A 27650-nucleotide genomic window follows, 5' to 3' on the forward strand; every position below is an offset into this window, starting at 1 on the left:
CGCGCCAGCCTGGCGGCTCCCTGCCCAGCCGGAGACCTAGGGCGTCCCTCAAGCCGCGTGCCCTCACTCTGGGCACCCTCACCACCCAGCCTCTACTCAACGCTTATTACCATGCTACCTACCCAGCAACAAGCTGCATTGTACATCCAATACAATATGTATACAGTGAGCACATTGTCAGTTTCCTTTCTCCATCCCATCCTGAGTGTGAACCAATAACCCATAACCCTACAAATGGTGAACCCCGGAGATCTGCACTCACACAGGATGGAGGAGAAACTGATCACTCTCCCAGTCTTCAAGCAACATGGAAGACTGGCTTACCCACGCAGAGGCAGCTCTCATCGGCTCTACAACTACTGTCTCTACACTCTAAGCAGACAGCTGCTCCTCTTCCTGCCCCAAGCACCACGTCCTACCGACCCCAACACACCTGTCCTGCCTCAGACGCCGCCCCCGGCCAAGCAGTACCCCCCACCGCTCCTCCTGACGCGGCCCCTGCCCGGCGCGGACCCACACACCCTTCTTATCTCCCTCAGGTACCCCCTGCTACTGTCCTGCACCCTGCTGCTGTCGTGGACCCTGCTGCTGTCATGCACCCTGCTGCTGTCATGGACACTCTTCCTAACGCAGCCCCTGCTCCTAACCCAGGCCCACACACCCCAGCAGGCGCATCTGAGGACTCTGTACCTGTCGCGAGGAAAGCACAACATTCATCGCCTCCACAACCCTCCTTCTCCCTCTTTTCTCCCACAGATCTCGTGTATAGACAGAGTTCCCCCTAGCGGCCGGCTCATCCACGCCTCGCCGTTATGTCCCACATGTGGCATGCACCGCCCGTTCTGCCACATGTGGCACGCAACTCTGCCAACCTCCAGCCTCCCGCCTCGCCTGGAGGGGAAGGGGAGTATTGTAGTGGATTCCTCCCCTACAAGCACCGAACCTTCTCGAATTCCACAGTCTACGCCTCCAGCGCCGCCCACGGAGTGGGGGTCAACTATCTACCTACGCCTACCCCCGCCTTATAAGGCCTGACACCACTGTGACCACCCTCTTTCTACCCAGTGCCCACCAGCAACACCTCCTCTGCGCCAGCCTGGCGGCTCCCGCTCCCGCCGGCGACCTCGGTGTCCCTCAAACCGCGTGCTCCTCTGGGCACCCTCACCAACCAGCCTTCTCCTACTCAACGCTTGTTACCATGCTGCCTACCCAACAACAAGCTGCATTGTACATCCAATACAATATGTATACAGTGAGCACATTGTGAGTTTCCTTTCTCCATCCCATCCTGAGTGTGAACCAATATCTCATGACTCCACAACCTCTCATCCACTTTATCTTTGGAAAATATATTAATTTTATTTTATTTTAGTGGTAGTGGCCTGGTGGGCCTTGAGGCCTCCCAGGGTAACATAGCTTAGGGCCTCAACGTGGCTTAATCCAGCCCTGCAGATACTTCAAAACTATAAATTCCAATTTCAGATTTGCACCGCGAGGGAGCAAGAGCGTTGACAATCCCCAACAGAGAAGCATGCGGAGTGGTTGGTATGCCTGTGTTGTGAGACTGGTCACGTGATTGGTTTGATGCCCACAAGGTCATTGCATCCTTTAACCTTCGTTAAATATCGCACAATTTTTAACAATCTGCCAATCTGTAATATAATTCTTATTTCTGAGTTATAATTAACTGCGCTAGAAAATAACTGTTGGAAAAGATGAGATATGATGATTATACCACAACAAGGAATTTGAGTCGCGACAACTGACAACAATTTCCACCCTGTACCCCAGCCGCCCGACGCGTCACGGCCAGTGTTGTGTCAGCCTCAAGACGGTAAACTGTTAACTTTGCAGTCTCCACTATGACAGGTAAGTACAAGCTTAGATGTCTGAAATATTACTACACATTATGATATTCTTGACATTATACATAATATGCTTAACTTATTTTAGTGATATTAAGTAATTGTCAACATCGTAGATATATACTGTAGAAATTATGTCGTACAAGTTCCTCGTTAATTCAGAATGTCCAGTACTTTGTAGATAAGTAGGCGAAGTTTAAAGATATAATTAATAAATTTGAAAATAATAAGTTGATTCAACCAAAGGTTGTTTAAACAAGCCGTTTAAAGTCTTAATTTCAACTGGAGTCCTAAACTGGGTTGTCAGCGTGATTTAGTGAATGAAAGTGTTATTTGTTCAAGCATAGAGATATTTTACTCTATATTTAAGTCTTTTTTCATTAAGTTAATTATAACATTAGATTCGTCAAATTAATGACAATGTTAAAGGTCATTCCCTCGTTTTCCTTCATTATCGACAGCACAGTCATTACCCCGTCCCGTAACCCAAACCCTCACATGTCAGAACCTTGTCACTTATAACTGTACCCCTTAACTGTGTCATAACCTTGTACCCATTAACTGTCATAACCTTGTACCCCTTAACTGTCATAACCTTGTACCCCTTAACTGTGTCATAACTTTACCCCTTAACTGTCATAACTCTTTACCCCTAAACTGTCATAACTAGAGCTCGGATGTTTAGGCAAAATGCCATAAAATTCCTTTTTTGCCGGGTCCGACTAATTACCCAAATGTAGCCGGAATGAAGTCAAATAATGGTCCTACATGAATAAATCGGACTGCCAATCACTTCTCGACTAGTATTTGGTGTCACAAAGTTACAAAAAATTGGTAAACTTAATTTAATCTGAGTTAATAGATCGAATGCATATACCTAACCTAACACAACTCAAATTAAATTAAGTTTACCAATTTTTTGTGACTTTGACACCAAATAATAATCGAGAAATGATTCACAGCCCGATTTACGCTTGTAGGACCATCATTTGACTTCATTGCGGCTACATTTGGGTAATTACTCGCTCCCTCGGTACAAGCACGCAATCTATTAACTCAGTTTAAATTAAGTTTTCCAATTTTTTGTGACTGACACCAAATACTAGTCGAGAAGTGGTTGGCAGTCCGATTTATTCATGTAGGACCATTATTTGACTTAATTGCGGCTACATTTGGGTACATTTGGGTAATTAGTCGGACCGTCCAGCCGCAAGTCTACCTTTTCATTAGATCTGTGTAAAGCCTTTGTTGATGCTGGTATTCCGTTGTGGAAGCTGGAGAACAAGTCTTTGAAGTTATTCTTGGAAAAATACACAAAACAGCAAATCCCGAGCGAGTCTACTTTAAGGAAGAATTGTGGACTCAAACTATGAATCCGCAGACCGTGGTATGTTTTAAATATGCTCCTGTGACGTCGGTGGAGGTAGAGAGATCATTCTCGCTCTTCAAGCATCTTCTGATCCGATGGGATGAAGAGAAGAGAGCCTATTGGCTCAGGAAGATGGAAGACGGTGTAGGAGGAAGGTAAAGGTTGGGAAGTGGGAAATAAAGAGGGAGATTGATAGCAGGTGGGCTGTCTTCCTTGCGAGGACGAGGTTAAATCTGCCATGTCAGCAGTTCGGGTCCACTACAGCAAGGGAAGGGAAGGAAAGCCAAGCTAATCTAAGCTAAGGTAGATTGTGGTGTTTGGGGAGGGGGGGCCCTCCGTGTCCTTTAAGTATTCTTCGTTTTTATTTCGTGTATATTGGTTCTGGTTCTGTGTTGTCATATGTTATGCTCTTTGGCCACCAGTTGTGTGTTCTGGCAATGTCTTCTTGCATTAATTGTTGGAATATGGGGTCTTCTAGTTCTTGTAGTTTTTCCCATATTGCTAATGCTTGATTATGTGTTCTGATGTTGATTGTGGTTAGGTTATGTTCTGTGTGTAGCTCCCTGGAATTTTTTGTATAGGGTGGTCTGAGTTTTGCTGCTCTTCTGAGGGCTATGTTTTGGATTGCTTGTATTTTGAGCTAATTTGATTTTGATATAGTGTTAAGTGGAATTAGGGGATATTCCAGGTGTTGTCTGACAAATGCTTTGTAAAGGTGTAGTTGTATATTGGTGTTTAATTTGCAGAATCTTCTGAGTTTAGTTAGTTGGACCCTGGCTTTTGCAATTCTTTCTGTGATATGTGGTAGTATGCCGTTCCTTGTGATTTTGAGGCCGAGGATTTTCCCATTTTCTGCGTATGGAATGTTTTGATTGTTGACCATGTTTGGGTATGGTCTGGTTTTAGCTATGTGAATTATCTTCAGTTTTTGTATGTTATTTTTAATTTTCCATTTCCTTTCGTAATTGTTTATGGTTTCTATTTCTCGGCTAGTTCTGATTGCCATCATTTGTTTGGATTTCCCTGGGTATTGTATAATTTGTGTTACGTCGTCTGCGTATGCAATGTACTCTGAGTTTCTTGGTTTGGGCATGTCCGCTGGTGTATAGTGTTGGTGATATGTTGCTGCCTTGGGGTACTCCACTGTAGAGGGTGAAGTTTTGACCTATGTAGTTGTCGATGGTGAGTTTGCATTGTCTGTTGTCAAGGAAATTGCAGAGGAGAGCCGTGATGTTGGGTGGCATGTTGAGTTGAATGATCTTGTATTTGAGCCCTTCATGCCATACTTTGTCGAAGGCTTTGCTGACATCTCTGCATACTATGTTACATTGGTTTCTGTTGCTGGCTGCATTTGCGATGGATTCATATATTAAGGCTATTGCAGTGTAGGTGCCTCGGTTTTTCCTGAAGCCGTGTTGTCTATGGTTGTATTTCTCTTCATACTCTAGGTGGTTTCTTCTATCTGACGGAGAGAGGCTTAAGTACACAGGGTGACCTTACTAAACATGAGGTCAGGTCATAAACATGACATCCACTAATCTGCACACCAACACCACCACACACGCAAAGGAGCTTATGAGAAAGGGCGACGTGACTAGTCAAGTTAAGTCTGGTAAAAAATATCGGACCCACTAATCATCTAATCTACATCTAACTCCAAGGTTTTCAAAGCATTTTTAACCTTGGGCCACTGACACTTAAATTTGTGTAACATATCAGTTTTGTGCTGACCATCACTAAGGTTTATAGAATTCAATTCCCTAATCAAACTAGCTTCAACCAGAAGTCTTTCTGTGATACATGATGATTTGTACACTTCTAAGCTGTTTTCCCAATCCATGGGATGATTCTTGTTCCTAACATGAACGAACAGTGCACTGCTTTCACATGCTGTTCTGATATTGTACTTGTGCTGTTTAATTCGGAGTGGCAATGCTTTCCCAGTCTGTCCTACATAATTTCCATTACAGTTGCTACATGGAATGCAGTAAACATTTCCATTTACATTCAAGGTTGGGCTATTCTTGATAAATATACAGGTATTGGTAATAGTAGAGTCAAACTTAAAAACAACATTAATATTTAATAATTTAAGGGACTGATCTAACGGGACCTTTTGCTCATCCAGGCATTTGCAGAACAAGATCTCCAAGGTCTCCGTAATCTCATTGCACAACTCTCTTAGCACTGTGGGATGCACCATGTCAGGGCTGGGACTCTTATTTAGCTTTGATAAATTATTTCTTATAACCTCTTCTGAGAACAATGTGGGTCAGCTCTGTGTCATACCGTCTGTTCTCAAACGCAGGAAGATTGCTCGCATCCTCTCTTGTGAACACCGAGGAAAAGAAACTGTTCAATGCCTCTGCCTTGCCCTGGTCATAATCTATGTAACTACCATCTTCAAGCCTCAGGTCCGATACTCCTACTCACGTTTTTAATCTTGACTTTGTGTAGCGGTAAAACACCTTTGGGTTTGACTCGACCTCACTTGCAATCAGCCTCTGGGACTCCTTTTCAGCCCTTCTACACTGACTTTGCTTGGTTCCTGGTCTAGCATGCTTCCTCCTGTCCTGCTTATTGTTTGTCCTATTCATGTCTTGAATTTCTGGGTTTCTTAATTTTGTCAATTGCCGCATGGTATATACAATACTTCTCGTTCAAATGGTTCACTTTACTGTATGATGTTCAGCGTAGTGTCTGCGTTCTTATACCTTAGTGAGTCAGGCCAGTGGATAACCCTCATCTCCTCCCTCTTCCCATTTTAATTTCCATTGTAATATTTGAACCTTGGCCTGGTTTTGTCATGTACCAATTAACACCTCAACCTGAACAACATTACGTGGTGGCTGGTGCCAACGGGGACTAGGTGTTCCAGCTTGGCTACCATACCCTCCTTGTTTGTTATGATGAGGTCCAGTGGCTTGGGTTTTTGCTCCAATCTGTAACGAGTCAGGTCTTTAACATGTTGGAACAGAAAGTTATCTCAACAATTTCTACAAAAAAGTAGTTGGGTTATTCAAACCATTTGGCATGGTCTCATTTCTCCAGTCAATGTCGCCATAGTTAAAATCCCCAGTCGATGTTGCCATAGTTAAAGTCCCCTAAGACATTGAGGTGGCTAGGGTTGAGCACTGTTGCATTGTCTATTAAGGCTCTCAAGTTCCTTTGGTTTAATAAGCTACAGTTTGAGGACCTGTATATACCCCCGATAATAAGTGAATCTCTCCCCTTTAATTTAATTTTACACTACTTGGCTTCTTCAAAAACATCCTCTTCCTGTACCCTCACCTGGCTGGCTCTAAGGTCTTGCCTAACATAAATAACCACACCCCTCTTGCAAGTTGCTTGAGAAAGGTTCGTAAATAAGAGTCAATACTGAACTCGCATTCCTTCAGGTTGATTCTCCTGTTCTTGTACAATAGTTCTACAACACCTACTATATTGGGTTGATGTACAGTCAACAAAAAAAAAATTCTGCACCTTTATGGTGTTATACAATATGACACACAGGCCCAAGAATTCTGAACAACACTCATTTGCGCAGGTGATTCCTGTTAATTTCTCTGTACAGTATTATCTATATGTGATAAAAAAAATATATCATACTGGTTATACAATACATCACAACCAGAAATACCAACCTTGCCAAATTAACATTGCCTCAGTCAGTGATTGTTGCAAAGGCCATAGACCTAGGGGTGCTCAAATTTGTATTTTGCCGACTGTACCTTTAATAGCGTTTCAAACTCCTCACTTATCAAGGAACAAGTCAGTATTAGTGTACATGACTTTCAAGCTGGAATTTGTTCTCGGTAACGTCTCTGCTCTTGGTGGTGACTGGCCCCCCTTCATTTTCTAAATGTCACTTTTACTTTACTTTTATCCTCTTCTCCACTGATCGGCTCGTTAGCTGCTTGGCCGATCAGTCACATCGCTGTTATGCACTGTTGGTAAGTACTGGGCATGCACTGGGTCCTGAATGTACAGTATCTGAACCTGCTCCAGTGCATTTCAAGTCTGTTATTGAAAGAACTCACATGAGGTCTATAGTATTTGGCTAGTATGAAAAAAGTTGTTTTTGCATGGACTCTTGTCTATACCTTGCACATAGACCATACAGGTATACAACCAGACAGTGAGGGTATATGGTGGAAATGGGGACTGAGTTGGCTATTATTCTGTACTGTAATCATCAAAAGAATGTCAGTGATTTTTTTTCCTTATTAAGATGTGAATATTTTTAAAATTGTATTTTAAAGGACCAAACCAAACAAGCCTGGCCTTGGGTTAAAGATTGTTAGGTTCAGTATGCAATTCTAAACATGTTATAAGAAGAGTGCAAAATATAATACCGTAATCAATATGTGGTCTGTTAAGTTGATGAGGCAGATAGCCATGCAGGAGATCTTTTCACCCCACAGAACCTTGTGCCGGAGCCGTACTCATCGAGGGAAAGACGAAGGTGGTGAAGGTGTGTGATGACAGGGGTCACGTTTTGGTAGTGAACAAGGACCGCATTACAGCTGGGGATGGGGTCAGAGCTCATGATTTGGAAGGCAAAGCCGCCATCTCAAACTCTACCAATGCTAAGGTTTTCACTTTCCTCCAAGAGGCAGGTATGTATAACGCATGAGATAATTTTGGTTATTTTCTAAAAAAAAAATCAGTTACTTGCCACACAGGACAAGGTATAGTAATCTTTAGTTCATGAGCAAAACCTTTTATGTCAGAGAAGGAAGTGCAGCTAAGATTTTTCAAGGAAGAGATTAGGATATAGTAAAGTAAAGAGCCTTTCTATGCATACATCTTTTCACCTTGGGTGCCAGCTTTTTTATGTGATTAAACACCCTAATGCAACCTGGAGGGGTTGGTGAGGCTAGATTAGGTCAGGTGAGATTTGGGTTACAATATTCTAATCACATGAAAAAATGTAGGGTGCCTAATCTTCATATGGTCTGTAAGTCATATACATTACATAAACTGTACTGAACTGTAGTACCTGTACTGTATTTATTGTAACCTTATGACTTCTCAGGCATCAAAACATCATGGGTCCGGACTTTTGACAGCAAAAGTTACCTGGCTCGTAAGTGTCACATGGTACCACTGGAATGGGTGACACGTCGAGTTGCCACAGGATCTTTTCTCAAACGCCACACTGGTGTCACAGAAGGTTACCGATTTACACCCCCTAAGTTGGAGACCTTTTATAAGGTAAAAGTTTTAGTTTATGGTTTTCATTGTGCATTACCAATGTGTAGAAGCTTGTAGAGTCAAATTGTAGTTAGGATTCTTATGTCTGTTATCCTAACCCTTCGCCCCCTTATTTGTTGATCAATGATTATAGAAATATCAAAGAAAAGGGAATGGTGTAGAAATTGACACAAAAAGACTAAATACATCAGCCAGAAATATCCTTGCATAGATATGTGGACATCAGGGAAATTTGTGTACAGTATCAGAATTTGTTGGAAATTAAATACTTCTACATTCTAGAATACTGTACAGTATATAAAAATAATGCAAAGTAAATTGTAGCAGTTTAAATTATTGTCCTCTGAAATGTAGATTATATACCAACAGTACAAGTACTTAAAAGAATGGACTAACCACCCAACTAAGTTAAGATTACAAATGGTGAAGATTTAAAGTAAACACTCTACTGTATGCTGAAATGGAGATAAATTTAGTGATATAGATTTATAATTATTGGTAAACATTTGTTTGTGAAAAAAGCAGCAACTGACAGTTTGTAATTAAGTTTATGTAGCATTAGAAGATCTTTTATCGCAATCGTAAATGGCTTATTGATTTCTTTATTCCCAACTAATTTCATTTATATTGACTTGAAAATACTGCATAGGCAGGTGAGTATTATTTGATCACCTCAGGAATTTGTGATCCTACCTTGCCAGGTGTTCCCACCCTTTGGGTTGGTGTTAGGAAGGACATCCAGCTGAAAAAACTTTGCTTAAACTTGCCTAATGGCAACTGGGTCACCAGAAGTGTACTAATCCCAGGTCTTTGCTGAATTTTCTGGACTGGTGCCCTGCATTTGCAGTGGGGGAAGGGGGGGGGGGGGACATCCTGCTTTAGTTTTGCCCAAAAGTTATCAACAGGTAATAGAGACTATCCCACACAAGCGTGGAAAATGGATTCGAAACGATGATGGCGATAATTATTGACAATACAGGTAGTAAATTAGAAAATTAAATATTGATTTTCAGTTTTAGAATACATTGTCCTTTCTTTTTTACAGGATGATGCCAACCATGATCCACAGTGGAGTGAAGAGCAGGTCCTTGAAGCCAAGTTAAATGCAGGAGGTGTAGTGATTGGACGACTGGAGTATGACATCATGGCACGTACAACAGTGACAGTGTTTGAGGTGTTGGAGCGGGCATGGGCTGCCTTGGACTGTGCTCTTATTGATATGAAGATAGAGTTTGGCATTGATGAAGAAACGAGTGAGTGTCACAGGAAGGAAATCTTTAGGTCTGCAGAATGTGTGATTGATGTGGTAATACATATAATAAGATAATGAAGTTTTTAATATTTGGGGACTGGTGAATGGTGTAAGAGTAGTGCATGAAGAAGTAAGACATTGAGGAAGATGGGAGGGTGTATGAGATAATATTAAATTAAGTACCTGTGCAAAGAGACCTCATTATTCGTAGGGGTTCTGTTCCAAAAAGTTCATGTGAATAATGGTTTTTACGAAAAAAACAAAGCAATTTTTCCCATATACATACAGTATATCAAAGTAATAATGAGGGCACAAACATATAAATACTGTACAGCTATAAATAATACCCATTATTATCATGTATGTACTGTATACAGCAATAAATATGTTAACAGTTGTATATGTACTGTATACAAGTAGTAATGGATATCACATCCCCAACTACAAAGCATCTACAAAATTTTCACATTCGTATCTTGAAGTTGCGGATTTGTAGAGCTGGGGATTTTTTATAACTTGTATAAAATATTGATATGTAAAAATATTTTCACACACACACAAAAGAGTGATGGACTGGCTTATCGGGAGTTCGGGTATCTTGTAAACTGACCAGTGGGGCTTAGATATCCTAAGTAAACAGGAGACCTCTGACATTTTGGTGTCTGTCAGTATTTAGCGTTGTGCAATTGATAATTTTTACAGCAGTAAATTCTTTAGGGATATATTGGTAATGTATTCATAAGGTACACAATGGGAGTCAAGTTTAGACTCCTAATTCAAATACATCTCAGATTTTTTTTAAAATCTTTAGCTCTGATCTGGTATCAAGTGGGGGGAGGTGGTGCGATCTTATTTACTACACTATCTGGTGTTGGGCGAGTCCAAAGGGAAAAGTTAATATTTAAATGTCAAACTGCATTGAAATTTAGAAGAAAATGGACTTGAGAAATAAGTACAGTATCAAAATGGTGATATATATTCACCACTGAGAAAGAATATTTACTGATCCCTCATTTGCATCATTGGGTTCCTGTTCAAAAAGGGGCAGGATGCCTGGTGACTCGAATCTCCTTTCGTAACGTTAGCTTGGTAGACGAATTGTGGAGCATAGACTCGGTATGAGTTCATTAATTGCAGCAAGTATTTGTTACTGCTTTTTTTTTTTTTTTTTTTTTTTAGTCCTCCTTTCTGGTCTTGGTGGATCTCTGCAGCTTTTAACATGGTGGAGCATCTGTTACTTCAGGGTCTTTGGTCATTTGGTGTCCATGCACCACTGCTCAAGTTTTATTTGTCAGAGCGATCTCATACATGTGATGGTATGGGGAACCCTGAGATGCCTGTGTTAGCATTTCTGTATATTCCGATACTGGGAAAAAAAAATAGTTTTGCAACTACAGGTTTTATAATAAACTGGATCTCTGTATTCCCCTAAAAAGTGTAGTTAACCATTGAGTCGATGTTACTCAACCTGTTTCGGACTGGTAGGTAGTTTTACGTATGAGGCGCTCGACATTAGAAGGGGGTGAAGGAAAACCCCAGCCGAAATGAGTTTTTTGATGGATATCACTATTTTCACCCTTCCTCTACATGTTGGCATTGGATGTAACCCTCTAGTTAGAATAGAAATATGGTGGAAAGTTCTTCAAAAATAAGGTGCGATTTCGCCTCGGGCCTGGAGTTACGTATCTGGCTGTGCGCTCAAAGAAGGTGGCAACATCCCGTTCAGAGTGAGAGGAGCGCAAGCCAATGGCAGCCCGCCACCCTCGGACCATATCCCTGGAGGCAGCCAATCACAATGGATTTCCCCTTGCTACGTCACAACTCGTCTGCCAATCCACGCGCCCAGATGCTGCCTCCTTGTTAATTTTGGCGCATTGTATAGCATCAGGAGGTTCAGTGTGCTAATTTTTTTTTAACTTTCAGCATAACATTGACATTATTCGTGTTCCACGGGTGTGAGAAGTGCTGTGCAATATCTGCCCAATATAAGTGAGGCCAGGCCTTCTGGTGTGGGTTCAGGAACCTATTATTCCTGAGCGCGTGTTTAGTGACGACAGTGCACATGGACACCCCCAGTAATGCTTGGTGATAGTGGTTTTGGTATATTCATAATACAAATTGACTGCTGTGCATCACAAAACCTTTTTGCAGACTGTTCCGGTACAGAGTTAAGTGTCATGCACCGACGGCAATGATGACGATGAAAGTGAGTAATGATAACACAGTGACACTAAAGTTTCACAACAGTCACATACAGACTGTGAGGAGGTAAAAGTGGACAGTAATGAGTCGTGCAGTGACCATGATAGTGATGAAAGTGAGACTGACCCAACGAATGCTAGTGAAAGTGAGCCCATAACTCAGTCTTATAATGAAACTGAACTGTTGCCGGCATCAATAATCAATGATTTAGTTGATGAAGAATCTGTGTGCCGATTTTTAGAGAGGACAGAGAAAGACTGATCAGTATGTGATTGATTATGACGAGGCCATTAAAGTTATACGCACTCCTCAGGATTTACTGAACTTCAAGTTGTTACGATCTTCAAGGATAATAAAACGAAGTAACCAAGATTGTAATACTATTATCATATTACTGTTTTTACCAAAGATTATGCAAACTTTCTCTGCCTTTTTACTTTTTTTTTATGTCGGGGGATGAATGTGGTGTTTCCTTATTATTACACAATATTATAAATCTTTAATAATAGGGACGGAAAGATAAATACTGATAGGCAAATGAGTTTTTTTTATTATTATTTAATTTTGGGGGGGGGGGTTGGTAGGTGTAAGACGGGTGTTGTTTTTTGGTGATCATTAACTTGTTTTACAGTATTAGCCCACAAAAATAAGAAAATTTTGCAGAAAAATGCAATTATTGTTGGTTTGAAGATCGAACAACTGTACATTATGGGAAGTTATTCTCATTCAACTCACAATAAAATAATTACTATTCACACTACTAACTTACAGTTTTCTAGTAGAGGGATTGAGCTGCATGATAAAAAAAATTACCCTCTAGCTTAAAAAACAAAAAAGTTAACTTGTTTGAACTTCAAAAAACTTTAAACTCCTTTTTCTCAACTTTTTGAATTTGGCGCTTCACCCCCTTCTAATGCAGAGCTCCTCATATGCAACCTTAATGGATTTGCTGTTATATTGAAATACTTGTATCTAGTTTGCCATACAAGGTTGACTTTCTCTCCCAATCCTACACCCATCTCTAGATGTTGCTGATATGGCGAACAGGCGTACCAACTTAAGATGATGCATTTTGTCTAGTGTTTCAAATTGTAGTGACGATAAATCTAACCATACTTTTTGGGGGACTGTACAGTACAACATTATTTCTTCAGTCACAACATCTGGCTTTTTAAATACTGTACTGTACTTGTAAAGGTCTCCTAACAGACCACACCCAGGTATCTCATTTAACAGATTTGCTCTTCAACAAGATATCTTATGTAATCAGATATAAAAGTAATACAAACAAATTCTTTCGATAACAGAGGAAATCCTGGTTTCCGACACAATTGACTCGGACTCCTGGAGACTTTGGCCTTCAGGTGACAAGAGGCTCATGAAGGACAAACAGGTAAGAGTTTTGTGAATTTACTTTCCAGTCCCCTTTTCCTGCTACAGTATAGAATCTCGAGAACCACGTACGCATACTCCCTTCATGACATGAATGAATGACAATACTATACATTGTACAGTATTGTCATTCATTCATATTACTGTAATGGATATATTCTGCTGTGCAATTCCCCATCTTCACCAAGGATTCAGATACCTACAGTAGGCTCTCATATTTGGACACCAATTTAGTCTGTAAAATCCTTGCGAAATTCAAATCATCCAAATTTAAATACAACTTCCTATGGAGAAAATTAATTTGAGTCTGGTGCTTTGGAGGTTTGGCTAAATTTTGCCTTATTTACCCTACTTTTTTGGCAAATTACTACCTGTAATAAAGCAACATCCTAATAAACCAACGAAAATAACAATGTTAAGTAAAAACTAAAAAAAAAAAAAAAAAAAAGTTTCCTTGTCAGCCAAACTATATTTTGCATGTTTCTTGCCAACTCTCTACTCCCTTTTTGCCTTTGGTGGTTCTTGACACTTGCCATATCAAGGGCGCGAAATGAGCGTCTGAACACGAGATCACCAAGAGATAAAGTTATGGCTGTCTCAGTGCGTGGGTGGGAAGGAACTAATGGCGCTTCTAGTGCTACAAACAACTAAGATAATTTGCAGGAATGAAAATGGCTTGACACCAGTGAAGGCCTGGTAGTGAATGAGCAAAGTTCTAGACACTCAAGTGTGAAGAAACAAAAATTCCTGCGCTTTCAGGCCAGCAGACAACTATTTGCAATTCCTCAATAGATGGTGCTGCTGCACCACTGCCATTAGTAAACAAACCGCACAGCAGCAAGGGTTGTTTTGTTTTTTTCTTTTTCAAAATTAATAATTTCGGTTAGATATATAAAACTTTCTTCATATTTTATACTCGGTGACATACACACAATACTACATATTTTAGTCACAGTTTATCCCATTCTTTCTCATTTGTTTTATAAATTCTACTGGAAGCTGATCAACCCTACAAGCTTAATTTTTTTTTCATTTTGTTCACAGTTGCCTAAACATGTTTCCAGAATTGCCATTTTGATCTTAACTTTTCGTTTCTTACCTCTACTCTATTTTCATCATTGTATAGTTGTTCTACATACTCTATCCATCCCTTTTTTACTTCTGCTTGAAACAGGATCTTATTGTCTTTGCTTTTAATCGTTCCACCCCAGATTTTCTTAATTTTATCCTCTTCACCACTAATCGGCTCCTTAGCCGCCTGGGCGATCGATCACGTCTGTTACACATTCTTGGCAAGTACTGGGCATGCACCGCCTTCTGAATGTACTGAACCTGCTCCAGTGTTGGTCAAGTCTGGTCTTGAAAGAGCTCGCACTCGGTGCCATCACAACACTTTCTGGCAGATTGTTCCAAGAGTTCACAACTTTTGCTCTGAAAAAGTTTGCCTTCACAGTTTTCTGGACTTGTGGCTTCTTCAACCTTGAGCTGTGACCCCTTGTGGGCGAGCGTCCGCCCGCTCCAGGTAAGGTCACTCAACAGAGTAGTGCCCCTTGAGATGCTTATACACCTCAACTAGGTCGCCCCTTGCCGTCTGTAGTATAAGCTAGGCAAGTTCAGGCGCTCCAATCTCTCAGGGTGATGAGGTGCCAAAGTTCAGGCACCAGTCTGGTGGCCCTCCTTTGAACATTTTCAATCAACTGACAGTCCCTAGTACATCTCGGGGACCAGATGGGGTGACATACGGTATTCCAGATGGGAAAGCACTTCACTCTTGAAGAGTGTTACGAGGGACGGGTCGTCTAAATATCTGAACGACCTTCTTATAAGACTTAATAAATTATTTGCCTGATTTAACTACCGGTACTTCTCGCAATGGTCCGAGAACTTTAGCTCAGTGTCAACATACACACCAAGGTCCTTGTCACATTCAGTCTCAAATAGTGCAGTTTCTTCATCCCGTTGCTATGATACGCCTCCTTACCATTGGTACGCCCCAGGTGCACCCTCTTACACTTCGTGACATTGAATCTCAGCAGCCATTTCTTCGACCATTCTTGGAGCTCACAGAGATCCTTTTCTGCAGCTCTTCACAGTCTGCTTAGTTCTTGATTTCCCGAAATAACTTGGAGTCATCTGCAAACATTTGTATGGAGGAGTGTACAGCGTTACGCATGTCATTTATGAAACAAACAAACAGCGGGCCCAATACACTGCCCTGTGGTACCCCGCTTGTGACAGGTACAGCTGATGATTTCGTGCCATTAACCACCACACTCTGCTTGCGGTAAGGTAGAAAATCTTTTATCCACGCTACGACTTTTTCCTGAATTCCATACCCTTACATGGGGTACACTGTCAAGTCTTGGCAAAATTTAGGTATATATTGTCGATATTACCACCCCTTTCCAGAATATGGGTCCAAATATCCAATACCTTGAGCAATTGTGCGGTATGAGTGCATTATATCCAATACTTTGAGCAATTGCGCGGTATGAGTGCATTTATTCCATCTTCTACCAAAACTTTCACATTACAATCATGGTTTGATCGCTCCTGTTCTTGCTTGCAGGGTGAGAGATAGGGCATATTGAGCTATGAAACTATCTCCTTCTCCTATTACCCACACCTCTTTCATTACTTTTAGGAATCGTTGTGAGGCTATTCTTCGTAGGGCCAAGCGGAATTTTATTAAAAAAGACCACTGTCCTGACTAATTCTTCCTCTAGTAAATCCTTCTGGTCCTTAACTAAAAACATCTGTAACAACTTCTGCACGCCTTTTTTCCTCCCCTCTTCCGTCCCAATAACTCTATAGCCAACTCTCCCCCTGACAAAGCCAACCTCTTTGGCACCTTATTCTCCTCTTAATTCCACCTTAGATGATTCTCACTCTATCCCTCCTACCCCTGCACCTCCTACTGAACCTATGCACTTTCCTATAATCTCCACTCACAGGGTTGCTGGTGTGTTATCCAGGTTGGATGTGAGTAAGGCACATGGACTGGACGGAATACCCCCTCATGTTCTGAGGGAATGTGCTGAAGCCCTGGCCCCTGTACTTGCTCGCCTCTTTCGCCTTTGCCTCAAAACCCAAATTTTTCTTCTTGGAAGCATGCCTCGGTTCAGATCATCCCGAAGAAGGGTGACCATTCTAATCCCTCTAACTATCGCCCCATTGCCCTAACTTCATCCCTCTCTAAGATTTTCGAAAATATCTTGAACTCCCATTTTCTGTCACCTTGAATGCCTTTCTCTTTTGTTGGATCACCAGTATTGCTTTCGCCAGGCGAAATCTACTGGTGATCTGCTCTCCTATTGCACCCATCTCTGGTCATCCTCTCTTAGGGATTATGGGGAATCTTTTCTCGTGGCTCTCGACATTTCCAAAGCATTTGACAGGGTATAGCACAAGTGTTTGCTATCTAAACTTCCCTCTTTTGGTTTCTCTCCCCCACTTTGTTTTCTCATCTCTAGCTTCCTTGAGAACCGATCCATGGCAGTTGTTGTCGAGGGATCGATTTCTCGCTCTTTCTCTACCAGTAGTGGCGTCCCACAGGGTTCTGTTCTTTCACCAACTCTCTTCCTTCTTTTTATCAATGATTTACTTCACACTACAACTAATTCTATCCATTCTTACGCTGATGATTCTACTCTTCACTCTTCCTCACATTTTCCCCTTCCTCCTAACTCTCAAACTAGATCTGTTTCTAGAAATGATATCATTACTTCTATCAATGCGAATCTGTGCAGCATCTCTGAATGGTGAGGTACAAACTTGGTTAAGTTCAATAGTAATAAATTAGACGATCTGCCACCAATTACATTTCAGGACGCTATCATCCTCCCAAATTCTGAAATAAATATGTTATGCCTCACCATTTCCTCCAATATGTCCTGGAAAACACACATCCTTAGTATAACTAAGACTGCCTCCCAAAAGTTGAATGTTGTACAGATGCCACAGCTACTTCACTACTGAGCAGTTGCTCCAAGTATATAAGGGATTCATTCGTCCTAACTTGGAGTACTGCTCTCATATCTGGGGTGGCTCTTCTTCTGTCCAACTATTAGATAGGGTGGAATCTAAGGCATTTCGTCTTATTAACTCTCCTCCTTTAGTCGACAATCTCTCTCCCTTTCTCTTCGCTGCAATGTTGCTTCACTCTCTCTCTTTTACAGGTACTTTAACGGGCAATGTTCGGTGGACTTGGCATCGTGTGTACCGCCGGCAAGGCCGTGGGTTCGCAACACACGTCTTGCCTGCGGTGCGCACCGTTCCTCTGTGGATGTCGGTCACACGAGAATAACCCGTTTTAGTACCTCCTTCTTTCCTCACACAGCCAAACTGTGGAATGCTCTGCCTTCTGTGTTTCCATGCTCTTACAATCTGTCTCACTTTAAAAAGCTGGTTTTCCGGCATCTTCGTGGTGTAGATTAATACAGTACAGGTTGACAATCCCTTATCCGAAATCCTTGGGGCCAGAGGCATTTCGGATTTTGGAATTTTTCGGTTTTCAGAATGGTTAGGGTTGGTTTTTTTTTTTTTTTTATAATATATAGTCCACCCGGGCACAAGTCACTGACCCACATTGGGGCCTGGGGTGCAAAAATATAATAACAATAATAATAATAATAATAATAATAATACAGGTAATTCATAGGTCTAGGTCGTGTTTCTCACGTCTTATCTTTTTTCATTCTTTTATTTCTTTATTATTTTATTAATACAGTATTATTGTTATTATTATTATTATAAATTTTATTATATTATTTTAATATTTTTATTTACTATGAATAATTATTATAATTATTATTTTTATTATAATTATTATTACTATTACATTTTCGCCCCCCAGGCCCCGATGTGGGTCAGTAATCTATGCCTGGGTGGGCTAATCCCTGTATAAAAAAAAAAAAGGGCTCCTCAAAAAACTTTCGGTTTTCAGAGCTTTTTGGTTTTCGGAATTTCGGATAAAGGGTTGTCAACCTGTATAACCTTTTTTTTTCTATATATACAATTTCTTTCCGTTTTTTTTCGCCCCCAGGCTCCATTGTGGGTCGTTGACCTGTGCCCGGGTGGGCTAATTCCTGTAAAAAAAAAAAAAAAGCAGGAGCTCCCCGGCATAAAACCATGTTTAATATTTCTGTACATTTTCCTATACAGTACTGTAATTATGCCTTGTCATCATCTTCAAACTCCTTGCATTTCCTTTCTAGGTCATCAATCTTGGCCTGTCTGCATTCTCTTTGAATTTCTTTAATTTGTGTGTAAACCTCACTTTTTCTTGTACAGTATTTCTTCATCTGTTTTCTTTAAAAATTTAATTTGTCAACCACTCATTTTTTAGCCTTGTTCCTCCTATGTCCTACAAGGTTTTCCTCAGTATTTTAACATGACTGTATTTCTTTGTAATTGTTAATTTTTTGTCCTGGTCCTTGTTCATCAAAGTTACCCTCTAGCAATACTAAAAATTTATTTTTGGTCACAATTTTATATTCTATCTCTGCCCATTTTGTGCTTACCTACTGTAAATCTCATTTGATTTTGTTCATAGTTTTTCTTTTTAGCCTCGCTAAACTTGCTAATGGTATGTGATCTGACCCACAATCTGCCCTGGATAGGTCATGATTCGAGTTAAAATATACTGTATACAGTAATGTATTTGATTCCTGACTTTACATTCTCCTGGGGTGAGACCCATATCCTAACCCTCTGTTAATATTTCTAATTTCATTGGGCAGTCTATAAATTACCGGACCTTCTATATTTTATCAAATTAAGCAGGGCATTCTCAGCCTTTTGGTGCAACCTATCCTGGGCTTTTAAAGGTTTCTTTTCTGAAGGTTCTTGGTAATAATCTTAAAGAATTAATCAAGAATGAGAAGGAATTTGGGTTCCATCCAATATCAGTGACAAATTTAAATGGCTAAAAATTCCAAGCACCAGTCCCTTTTGAAATCTATACAATAGTATTTTCTTTCCACTACAGGTCTACCGCAATCTAGAGACTGTCACTGATGAGGGTCTAAGTCAAGTAAAGCGGAACTTCCAGTGGGTTGCTGACAAGTTGGATTCTTTTATTCCCAAGCCTAGAGGATTGGCAAGTTTATTTTTGTTCATTCTTATATATCCACTGAGTGAGTCCTAATTATTGCTTATGCTAGTTCTATTACAGTGGGGTATGCTATAACGAACGGATCCTACTACGAATAATCCTATAACGAACGGTTTTACCTATAAAATTGAGAATGCTATAACGAACGAAACTCCTACAACGAACATTATTTAATTTTTTTTTTTTTAATTTATTGTTTTTTATTACAAATATTAATGATATTCTTTATTTCAGGGGTTTAGATGCATATTTATGCACTTTTTTAAAATTTTTACAATTTTATATTATATTTTTCAGTGTTAAGTGGTTGTACAGGTAGTTCTCCTATAACACGATAATTGTGTTCATGTAAAATATCGTGTTATAGAAAATCGCGTAATAGAAATAACAGGGCTTATGGAGAAAATAGGGTTAGGTGCAGATTACTCGAAATCGAAAAAATTTAGTAGTTAGCCTAATACAAAGGATAGCACAGTCTAAATAAATGTTACATTCATATCTAATAATGAAATCATACAGTAAATGTAACACTTTAGTTGATGGGGGAGAAGGGTGATTTTGAGGTTGATAAAATCGAGCTTCTCTTCAAGTGTTATATCCTTTCTTTTACGATCATCACCGGGAATTCTATCACCAGAACGCTTCTCGTTGATATTCTTTACTATATTCACAGTTAATACAGTGGGGTATGCTATAACGAACGAAACTCCTACAACGAACATTATTTAATTTTTTTTTTTTTTCTAATTTATTGTTTTTTTATTACAAATATTAATGATATTCTTTATTTCAGGGGTTTAGATGCATATTTATGCACTTTTTTACAATTTTTACAATTTTATATTATATTTTTCAGTGTTAAGTGGTTGTATTTGGGGGCCTGGAACGGATTAATCCTATAACGAACGAATGCTATAACGAACAAGGTCCTAGAACCAATTAGATTCGTTATAGCATACCCCACTGTACCACAAAATTGGAGAAATAGTAAGCAAAAATCGCGTTATAGCAAACAAGCGTTCGCGTTATACAAATATCGTTCCTAATTCATAAATCGCGTTAGAGCAAATTCGCGTTATCAAAACACGCGTTATAGCAGAACTCACTGTATTTGGGGGCCTGGAACGGATTAATCCTATAACGAACGAATGCTATAAGGAACAAGGTTCTAGAACCAATTAGATTCGTTATAGCATACCCCACTGTACTTAAGAGTGTGGCGTTGAAATGTTCTTGCTTTCTTTTTTTACGGGGGTTAGACCACCCGGGCACGGGTCAATGGCTCATATCATGGTCTGGGGGGCGAAAATATAATAATAACAATAACTAATAACAAATTATCCTAAAAACAAAAAAAGATCAATAGTAAGAAATGATGTACAGGTTGACAATCCCTTATCCGAAATCCTTGGGACCAGAGGCATTTCGGAATTTTTCGGTTTTCAGAATGGTTATTTATTTATTTTTATTATTATTTTTTTTTTAATGTGTATTAGCCCACCCGGGCATAGATCACTGACCCACATCAGGGCCGGGGAATATAATAAAAATAATAATAATAATAATTCATAGGTCTGGGTCGTGTTTCTCACTTGATCTTTTTTTCATTCTTGTATTTCTTTATTATTATTATTTTATTATTACAGTACTCCTGTTTTATTGTTATTTTTATTAATATTATATTTTATTGTTATTATTTTATTTTGGTGTATTTTTATTAAAATTATTTACTATGAATAATTATTATTATTATAATTATTACTATTACATTTTCGCCCCCCAGGCCCTGATGTGGGTCAGTGATCTATGCCCGGGTGGGCTAATCCCTCTTTAAAAAAAAAAAAAAAAAAAAAAAAAAAAATTGCCCCACAAAAAAAACTTTAGGTTTTCAGAGCGTTTCGGAATTTCGGATAAAGGGTTGTCAACCTGTACTGTATGTATGTTGTGTTGTCAAAGTAAGAGAAACAATTGAGATCCTGCAACTGTGTGTAAACGAGGCATAAAGTCAAATCAGCAACCTGGGGACTTGATCACAGTTTTTGTGATGCCATATGGCAGCAGGGTCTACCATTAGATAACACATTATGCTTCCAATATCTTCCCAGGCTGTAGTACCTCCCTGTTTGATAGCTGCCTACTACCTATTTTCACTAAAGAACTACAACTTTTAATTTCAGGTAGTGGTGTTAATGGGATCCCCATCTGATGCTCAACATTGCGAGAAAATCCGTGAACATTGTAAGAAGTTGAGTGTCCCTTGTGAACTGCGAGTCACTTCTGCTCATAAAGGAACACAGGAAACACTTGCCATTATTACACAAGTAAGTACTGTACTGTACTGTCTTTAGAAGATTGTTTTCAATGTGAAGCGTAGAGGTAATTATGAATTATAAAAAGGAATTTGATCCCACAAAACTTCATTTTTGAATTGTTGTGTAATGTCATTGGCAGATGTCTGACACACGGGTCACAGCTTAAGTTTGAAGAAGCCACAAGTTCAGAAAAGTGTCAGGGCAAGCTTTTTCAAGGTGAAAGTTGTAAACAGCTGAAACAATCGGCTAAAGAGCAGATTGTTAGAGCTCACCCAAGACTAGACTTTACCAACACTGATGCAGTTACAGATACATTCTGGAACCAGTACTTGCCAACAGTGCATAACAGACGTGACCGACACTCAAGCGGTTAATGAGCTGAATAGTGGCAAAGAGGATAAAACTAAAAGTTAAAAGTAATAAAAGTGAAATGCTGTGGTTGTTTGGTACCTGGATGGATGTCTGTGATAACTTTTATGTTAAATTGTCTTGTGCAAGGTGCCAGTCTTTGGCATGTTACCTAGCATGCCATTGTTTATTTTGTTTTTGTGCGAGGATGGTGGCAAATGGGCCGACGATACTGTTTTCCACAATAAAGTCAAGATAATTTAGTGACTACTTAACCTATAAATTAGTCAAGGCACAAGATGTCACAGTATCCAAGATAGATAATAATTTTCTGAAAAGTTGGTGACTTTAATCTTTTTGGTTAAAAGACCACTCAGTATTGTCATTGTTCTTATCATTATGCTCTTAAACTTATAAGTATGCTGATATCCCCATTTGTTCCTCCAGTATGAGGGCATGGGCATTCCTCTAGTGTTTGTGGCAGTGGCTGGTCGGAGTAATGGCCTGGGCCCAGTCACTTCTGCCAATACCTGCTGCCCAGTGATCAACTGCCCACCACTCAAGCCTGAAGATGTAGCAAGAGATGTGTGGTCGTCCCTCAGCCTGCCTTCAGGTGAGTTTTTTTCTCTCAAAAACTTAATAGCACCAGTAGTTAATCTGTAAAATGAAATTTTCTACTACATAAATTAACATTTTAACTTGAACCACTTTTTTTCTCAAACCAGTTAGAGGCATGACCACATTGTTACTTGTGCATCCAGTCTATTGCATACTGTATTGTACTAGAATGAGTTGGTTAGTGGCTTCATTAAATATATTAAACTCGGTAAATATGACATTGTACATTGCTTGTCCAGTATTCACGTGATCTAAAGAATTGTCTTTTTGGCAGCTTATAGTAGGCTGCTACACAATTCTATTAATTTTTTTACTTTTCTTAATGCAGTCTTATTCCAAGGTGTGAAAATGTTGAAACTGAATAAGTATTGTAAAGAATTTTAATTTTGATTTCAGCTCAAACTTATTGGAATGCACAATCATTCCAGATGAAACGAGTAGTACTGTATTTTATAAAAAAAATTCTTGACAGGTATGGGTTGTGGTACAGTGCTTTACCCTGAGGCAGCAGCTCAGAATGCTGCTTCCATTCTTGCACTGAGTGACCATGTTATCTGGTCCAAGATAAGGGCAAAACAACTCAACCTGTGGACTGCACTCAAGCAAGCAGATTGGAGCATGTGCCAGTCGAACTGATATTTCTGAATTCTTATCCATAAGATTAATTATCATATTAACTTTGTTGAATATACTTATTGAAAATTTGATGCTAATTTTCTTATCCTGAAATTTGTTTTGTGTTCTATGTTCTTAATGGTCTAACTTTAGGTAGCTGTGTGGATCATACCTCTGGTTGATAGGAAATGTATGTAGTATTAACACATTCAAAATCTGCATCACATATTTTGAGATGTTCTCGTGTGACAAATATAGGTATTTATTTTGGTAAAACTGTCATGCGATTTCACATTGATTCAGCTGTGGTCTGTCGCAGTAAGTCATGGTCTGTATCTCCCCCTATAAAAATACTTGAGGGCTTCAACCACCATTGGAATTGTGCAGATCTGAGGACCTGACGCAGCACTGCAGTGTCTATATTTCCCTCTTTTAAAAAACAGTGGAACTTCAACAAAGTCAGTGCTGTGTGCAGTACCTTATTTTGTTTCTAGACTATGACAAGGTCCTGCTGGGCATCACTTTGTGACGTAGCAGCTTTCCCTGAGAGTGAGTTTTGTTGATGTGTGAGTGTTGTTGTGGGGGTATGGGAAATGAGGTGAAGATGAAGGGGCATGGAGGGGGAGGTCAGGCTCCCAGTCAGGACTGTGCTTGGGGTAATCACGCATCCGAGTTGCCTGTGGCCTCGGCCTGACTCGACCACTATGGTGCAGATGCTTGCGGAGGAGCCAGAAAGTAGGGTTTATGCCACATCTAAGGCTCTACTCTTGGCCTCCATATCTCCGCCCGGCGTCTAATAAAGGGAAGTTGGGTTTGGTGTGTTGGGTGTATGTAATATGTTGGGGTTCTTGTTTCTGTTCTGTACCTGTATGGGAGTATAATACTGTCAATGCATTCCTGCCATTGTGGATGTGTTTTTTTCTATCGGTTTGTCACCTAATTGTCTCCAGTAGATGTTGAGTTGTGGAATCTTGCTGTGCTCATGTAGGCATATGTTTGTGGTGAAGGATGTCCAGTGTGTGTGTTGTGTATGAAATGGAGTGACTTCTTTCTGTATGATCTGCAATATCTTGGTGTTGGTTGGTGCTGCTAACTAGATTGTGTAGGATGAATGTCATTAAGGTGTGTATGAGAGCTTTAAGTGTGAGTTGGTTTTAGTTGATGGGATTCTGAATTTGTATAAGCTTGTGAGTGCCTTGTTTGCAATTGCTACCTTTGTGTTGTGATATTTTTATGTTGAGCATGTTGTCAAATGTGACTCCTAACACAATATCTGTTCATCTGAGAAGTTTCCAAATGTTCATATATTTGCTTAAATAATGAAGAAAATATGATGAGAATTTTGTGGCAGCTGTGGTTGTAATAGTCACCAATTCATTAAGATCATTCTCTTTGTTATTTAAGCAAATAAAAACAAAAATTTGAGTCTTCTCATGATCTTAAATAACAATGAGTAGCTTAATATTATAAAAATGCTACCTTTGATTTGTTTAATATTTGTCCCGACAGTGATACAGCCGAAAATAGATCCCCCAATCACAATCTCCTTTATATAACTGCCTTATTTTACCAAGTATAGCCAGGTAAAATTGTGAGCACGAGACCCAGTGTATCATTGATGACTGTATATGAAGCGAAGATGCAGTCTTTCTGTGCCAAAGTAGGTGATTTGTGAGTTACTAGAGTTAGTTTGTATTCACCATTTGAGCTCTCCATATATATGTGTGTGTGTGTGTGTGACCGATTCAAATTCCCTGCATGCTTTGTCTGAAATGGTCTAGTCCCTGCCTATGTCAACGAGTGTATTTATGGGGTCAGGCAAGTCATTTGTTTAAAGTATGTACTATATGGTTTTGGGGAGATGACTGCTCCTTGTGGAATTCCTGCATTCAAGGGGAAGTTGTCTTAGTGCACATGTTTCAATTAAATCCTCATTTTTCTGGGTTTGCAGGTTGCAAAGGATCTGCTGTGATTTTTTGGGAGAGGTTAAAGTTTGTACATATTGTTACGACCCTCCTTTCACTGTTTACCCAACTTTACCACTGGTTACCAACAGCTAGGGTTATATGTACAGAAGCAGTAGATATATCAGTGTCACCGAACTACCGTTGGCTGTCCTACCAGTCTCCAGGGATTTCCCGAAGATCAGTATCAGTGTAGACAAACAGGCAGGTAGATTTCTACTCCGTCACAAACACACTTGTACACTGTAGTCTTTTTTAATAGTCATTAATTCTTCACAACACTGTTCACAGAGTAATGTTTTCACAGCTGGACTTCTCTCTTCGTACATACAGTATAGTCGGCACACTACCAGCGTACAATTCCTTAGTCTTTTCACTTTATACAGATCACAACAAATATCTTCAGTTGTCCTACTAGCCTTATACTTTCACACTGAGTAGAAACGGTTGAATGAATCGACTAGGCAGCCCGCTGCCACTTGTATACCTCTCTTCAAACGATCACAGAATATCCTAGCACAACACAGACACCTGGGAGGCTTTAGATCGTACAACTCTTATTGAAGCTTATAATAGGAAGTAAATCATAACAAAATTGATGCAATATATTCCAGAAAATTCTTACATAGGTAATACAGGTTGACAATCCCTTAACTGAAATCCTTGGGGCCAGATGGGTTTTGGATTTCAGAATGGTTAGGTTCATTCATTCATTTTTTTTTTTTTTTAGGATTAGCCCACCCTGGCACAGATGGCAGACCCACATTGGGGCCTGGGGGCACAAATGTAATAATGATAATAATAATAATTCATAGGTTAAGGAGTGTTTCTCACTGTTGATCTTTTTTTCATTCTTGTATTTACTGTATTGTTGTTGTTATTATTATTATTATTATTATTATTATTATTATTATTATTATTATTAGATTTTCGCCCCCCAGGTCCCGATGTGGGTTGGTGACCTGTGCCCGGGTGGGCTAATCCTGTATAAAAAAAAAGGAGGGGGTGATGGGTATGTGACGCTCTATGAAAAAACTTTAGGTTTAAAGAGGTTTTCGTAATTTCTGATAAGGGGTTGTAGCGTAGGCTATGTAGGAGATTTCGCACTAAGGATGGAGGTGAGAAGGGAAACTCACTATGGCATTTTCTATATATATATTATATGTACAATGCAGTGCTAGGGAGTTGCTGTGTGGTGAGGAGCTTGTTGAGAGGAGGTCTTGTCTGTTTGAGAGCATTGAATAGAATAATCTTCATGGGGGTGGGGGGGTATTTATACAAGTCTGCTGGAAGTGAGTGGCGCTGCTGATTGGCTGAGGTTGAAAGGGCGTAACTGGCCAATCACCGCGCAGTCTGAAAGCGAGGCTTGGTCAGAGAAACTCGGCGCCGGGTCGGCTGGTAAGCGACAAATCGGCAGTTGTAGGGGAGAGTATCCACTACAATACTCCCCCTCCCCTCCGAGCACTGCAGGAAACTTATTGTCAGCAGGTTTGTATTCCACATGTGAGACATAACGGGCGGGGATGTTAACCACTCCGCCACTACGGGTGACGACTCCGCCTAGTGTCACAAGATATGTGGAAGAAGCAAAGGGAGAAGGATGGTTGTAGATTAGAGAAGGTTGAACAGGTGAAAAATGTGGTGCTTCTCTCGCGGCAGGTGCAAAGTCCTCAGGGGCGCTGGGTGGGGTGTTAGGGTCGGATGCAGGAGCAGTAAGTACCAGAGGGAGAAAAGAGGGTGCTGTGGGCGGCAATGGTGACCGGACAGGTGAAAGGGGGCCAGGCCTGGTTTGCTGGGGGGGAATGTGGTGATTTTTGGCAGCAGGTGCACATTCCTTAGAGGCACTGGGTGGGGTGTGTGGGTCCACAGGGTTAGGTGCATGATCCTCATCAGGAGCAGTAAGTACCTGAGAATGGAAGGAGGACACATAGAACTGTTGTGGACAAGGTGGTGCTGCAAGTGGCAACTGTGGGTAAACTGGTGCAGGCATGGTTTGTTGGGGATAATGCTGGGCTGGGGGACCATCCGGTAAGGTGGCTGGCTTCACTCGATCGATGGTGTGGTGTCTGTCATTGTGACTAATGGTCAGGAACTTTGCTGACCATGCAAAAATCGGGAAGGGCCCGTTGCAGGGGCGTTGAAGTGAGATGCTGTGAGCATCGCGCCTGACGAAGACATACTCGGCCTGAGTAGTGCAGGAGGGATTTGTTCAGGGCGATGGGAAGGCTAGTATGGGGCAGTAGCTTTGAATGCAGAAACTGCTTGTCGTAGTGTTTGCAGTAGGTCGTGACGGGCAGCAGGAGTGAAGTGGTCAAGGTCAGGAGTAAGTGAGAAGTCCCAGGGTAGGCAAAGAGGCTCGCCTAGGGTGAGATCTGCTGGGC

The 27650-nt window shown here is 40.4% G+C and overlaps 1 protein-coding gene across 1 annotated transcript; it reads left to right on the top strand.

Moving 5' to 3' along the window:
- Positions 1-1772: 1772 nt before the first annotated feature.
- Positions 1773-23395, top strand: LOC121866313 (multifunctional protein ADE2-like). The gene is made up of 9 exons (XM_042365933.1): positions 1773-1869; positions 7659-7853; positions 8273-8451; positions 9497-9704; positions 13213-13298; positions 19287-19397; positions 21590-21733; positions 22520-22685; positions 23163-23395. The coding sequence occupies exons 1-9, from the start codon at positions 1863-1865 to the stop codon at positions 23324-23326; spliced, it is 1260 nt and encodes a 419-aa protein (XP_042221867.1). The 5' UTR covers positions 1773-1862; the 3' UTR covers positions 23327-23395.
- Positions 23396-27650: the final 4255 nt, after the last annotated feature.

This window comes from Homarus americanus, unplaced genomic scaffold (genome assembly GCF_018991925.1).
Source record: "Homarus americanus isolate GMGI-L3 unplaced genomic scaffold, GMGI_Hamer_2.0 scaffold32583, whole genome shotgun sequence".
Classification (NCBI taxonomy): Eukaryota; Metazoa; Arthropoda; class Malacostraca; order Decapoda; family Nephropidae; genus Homarus; species Homarus americanus.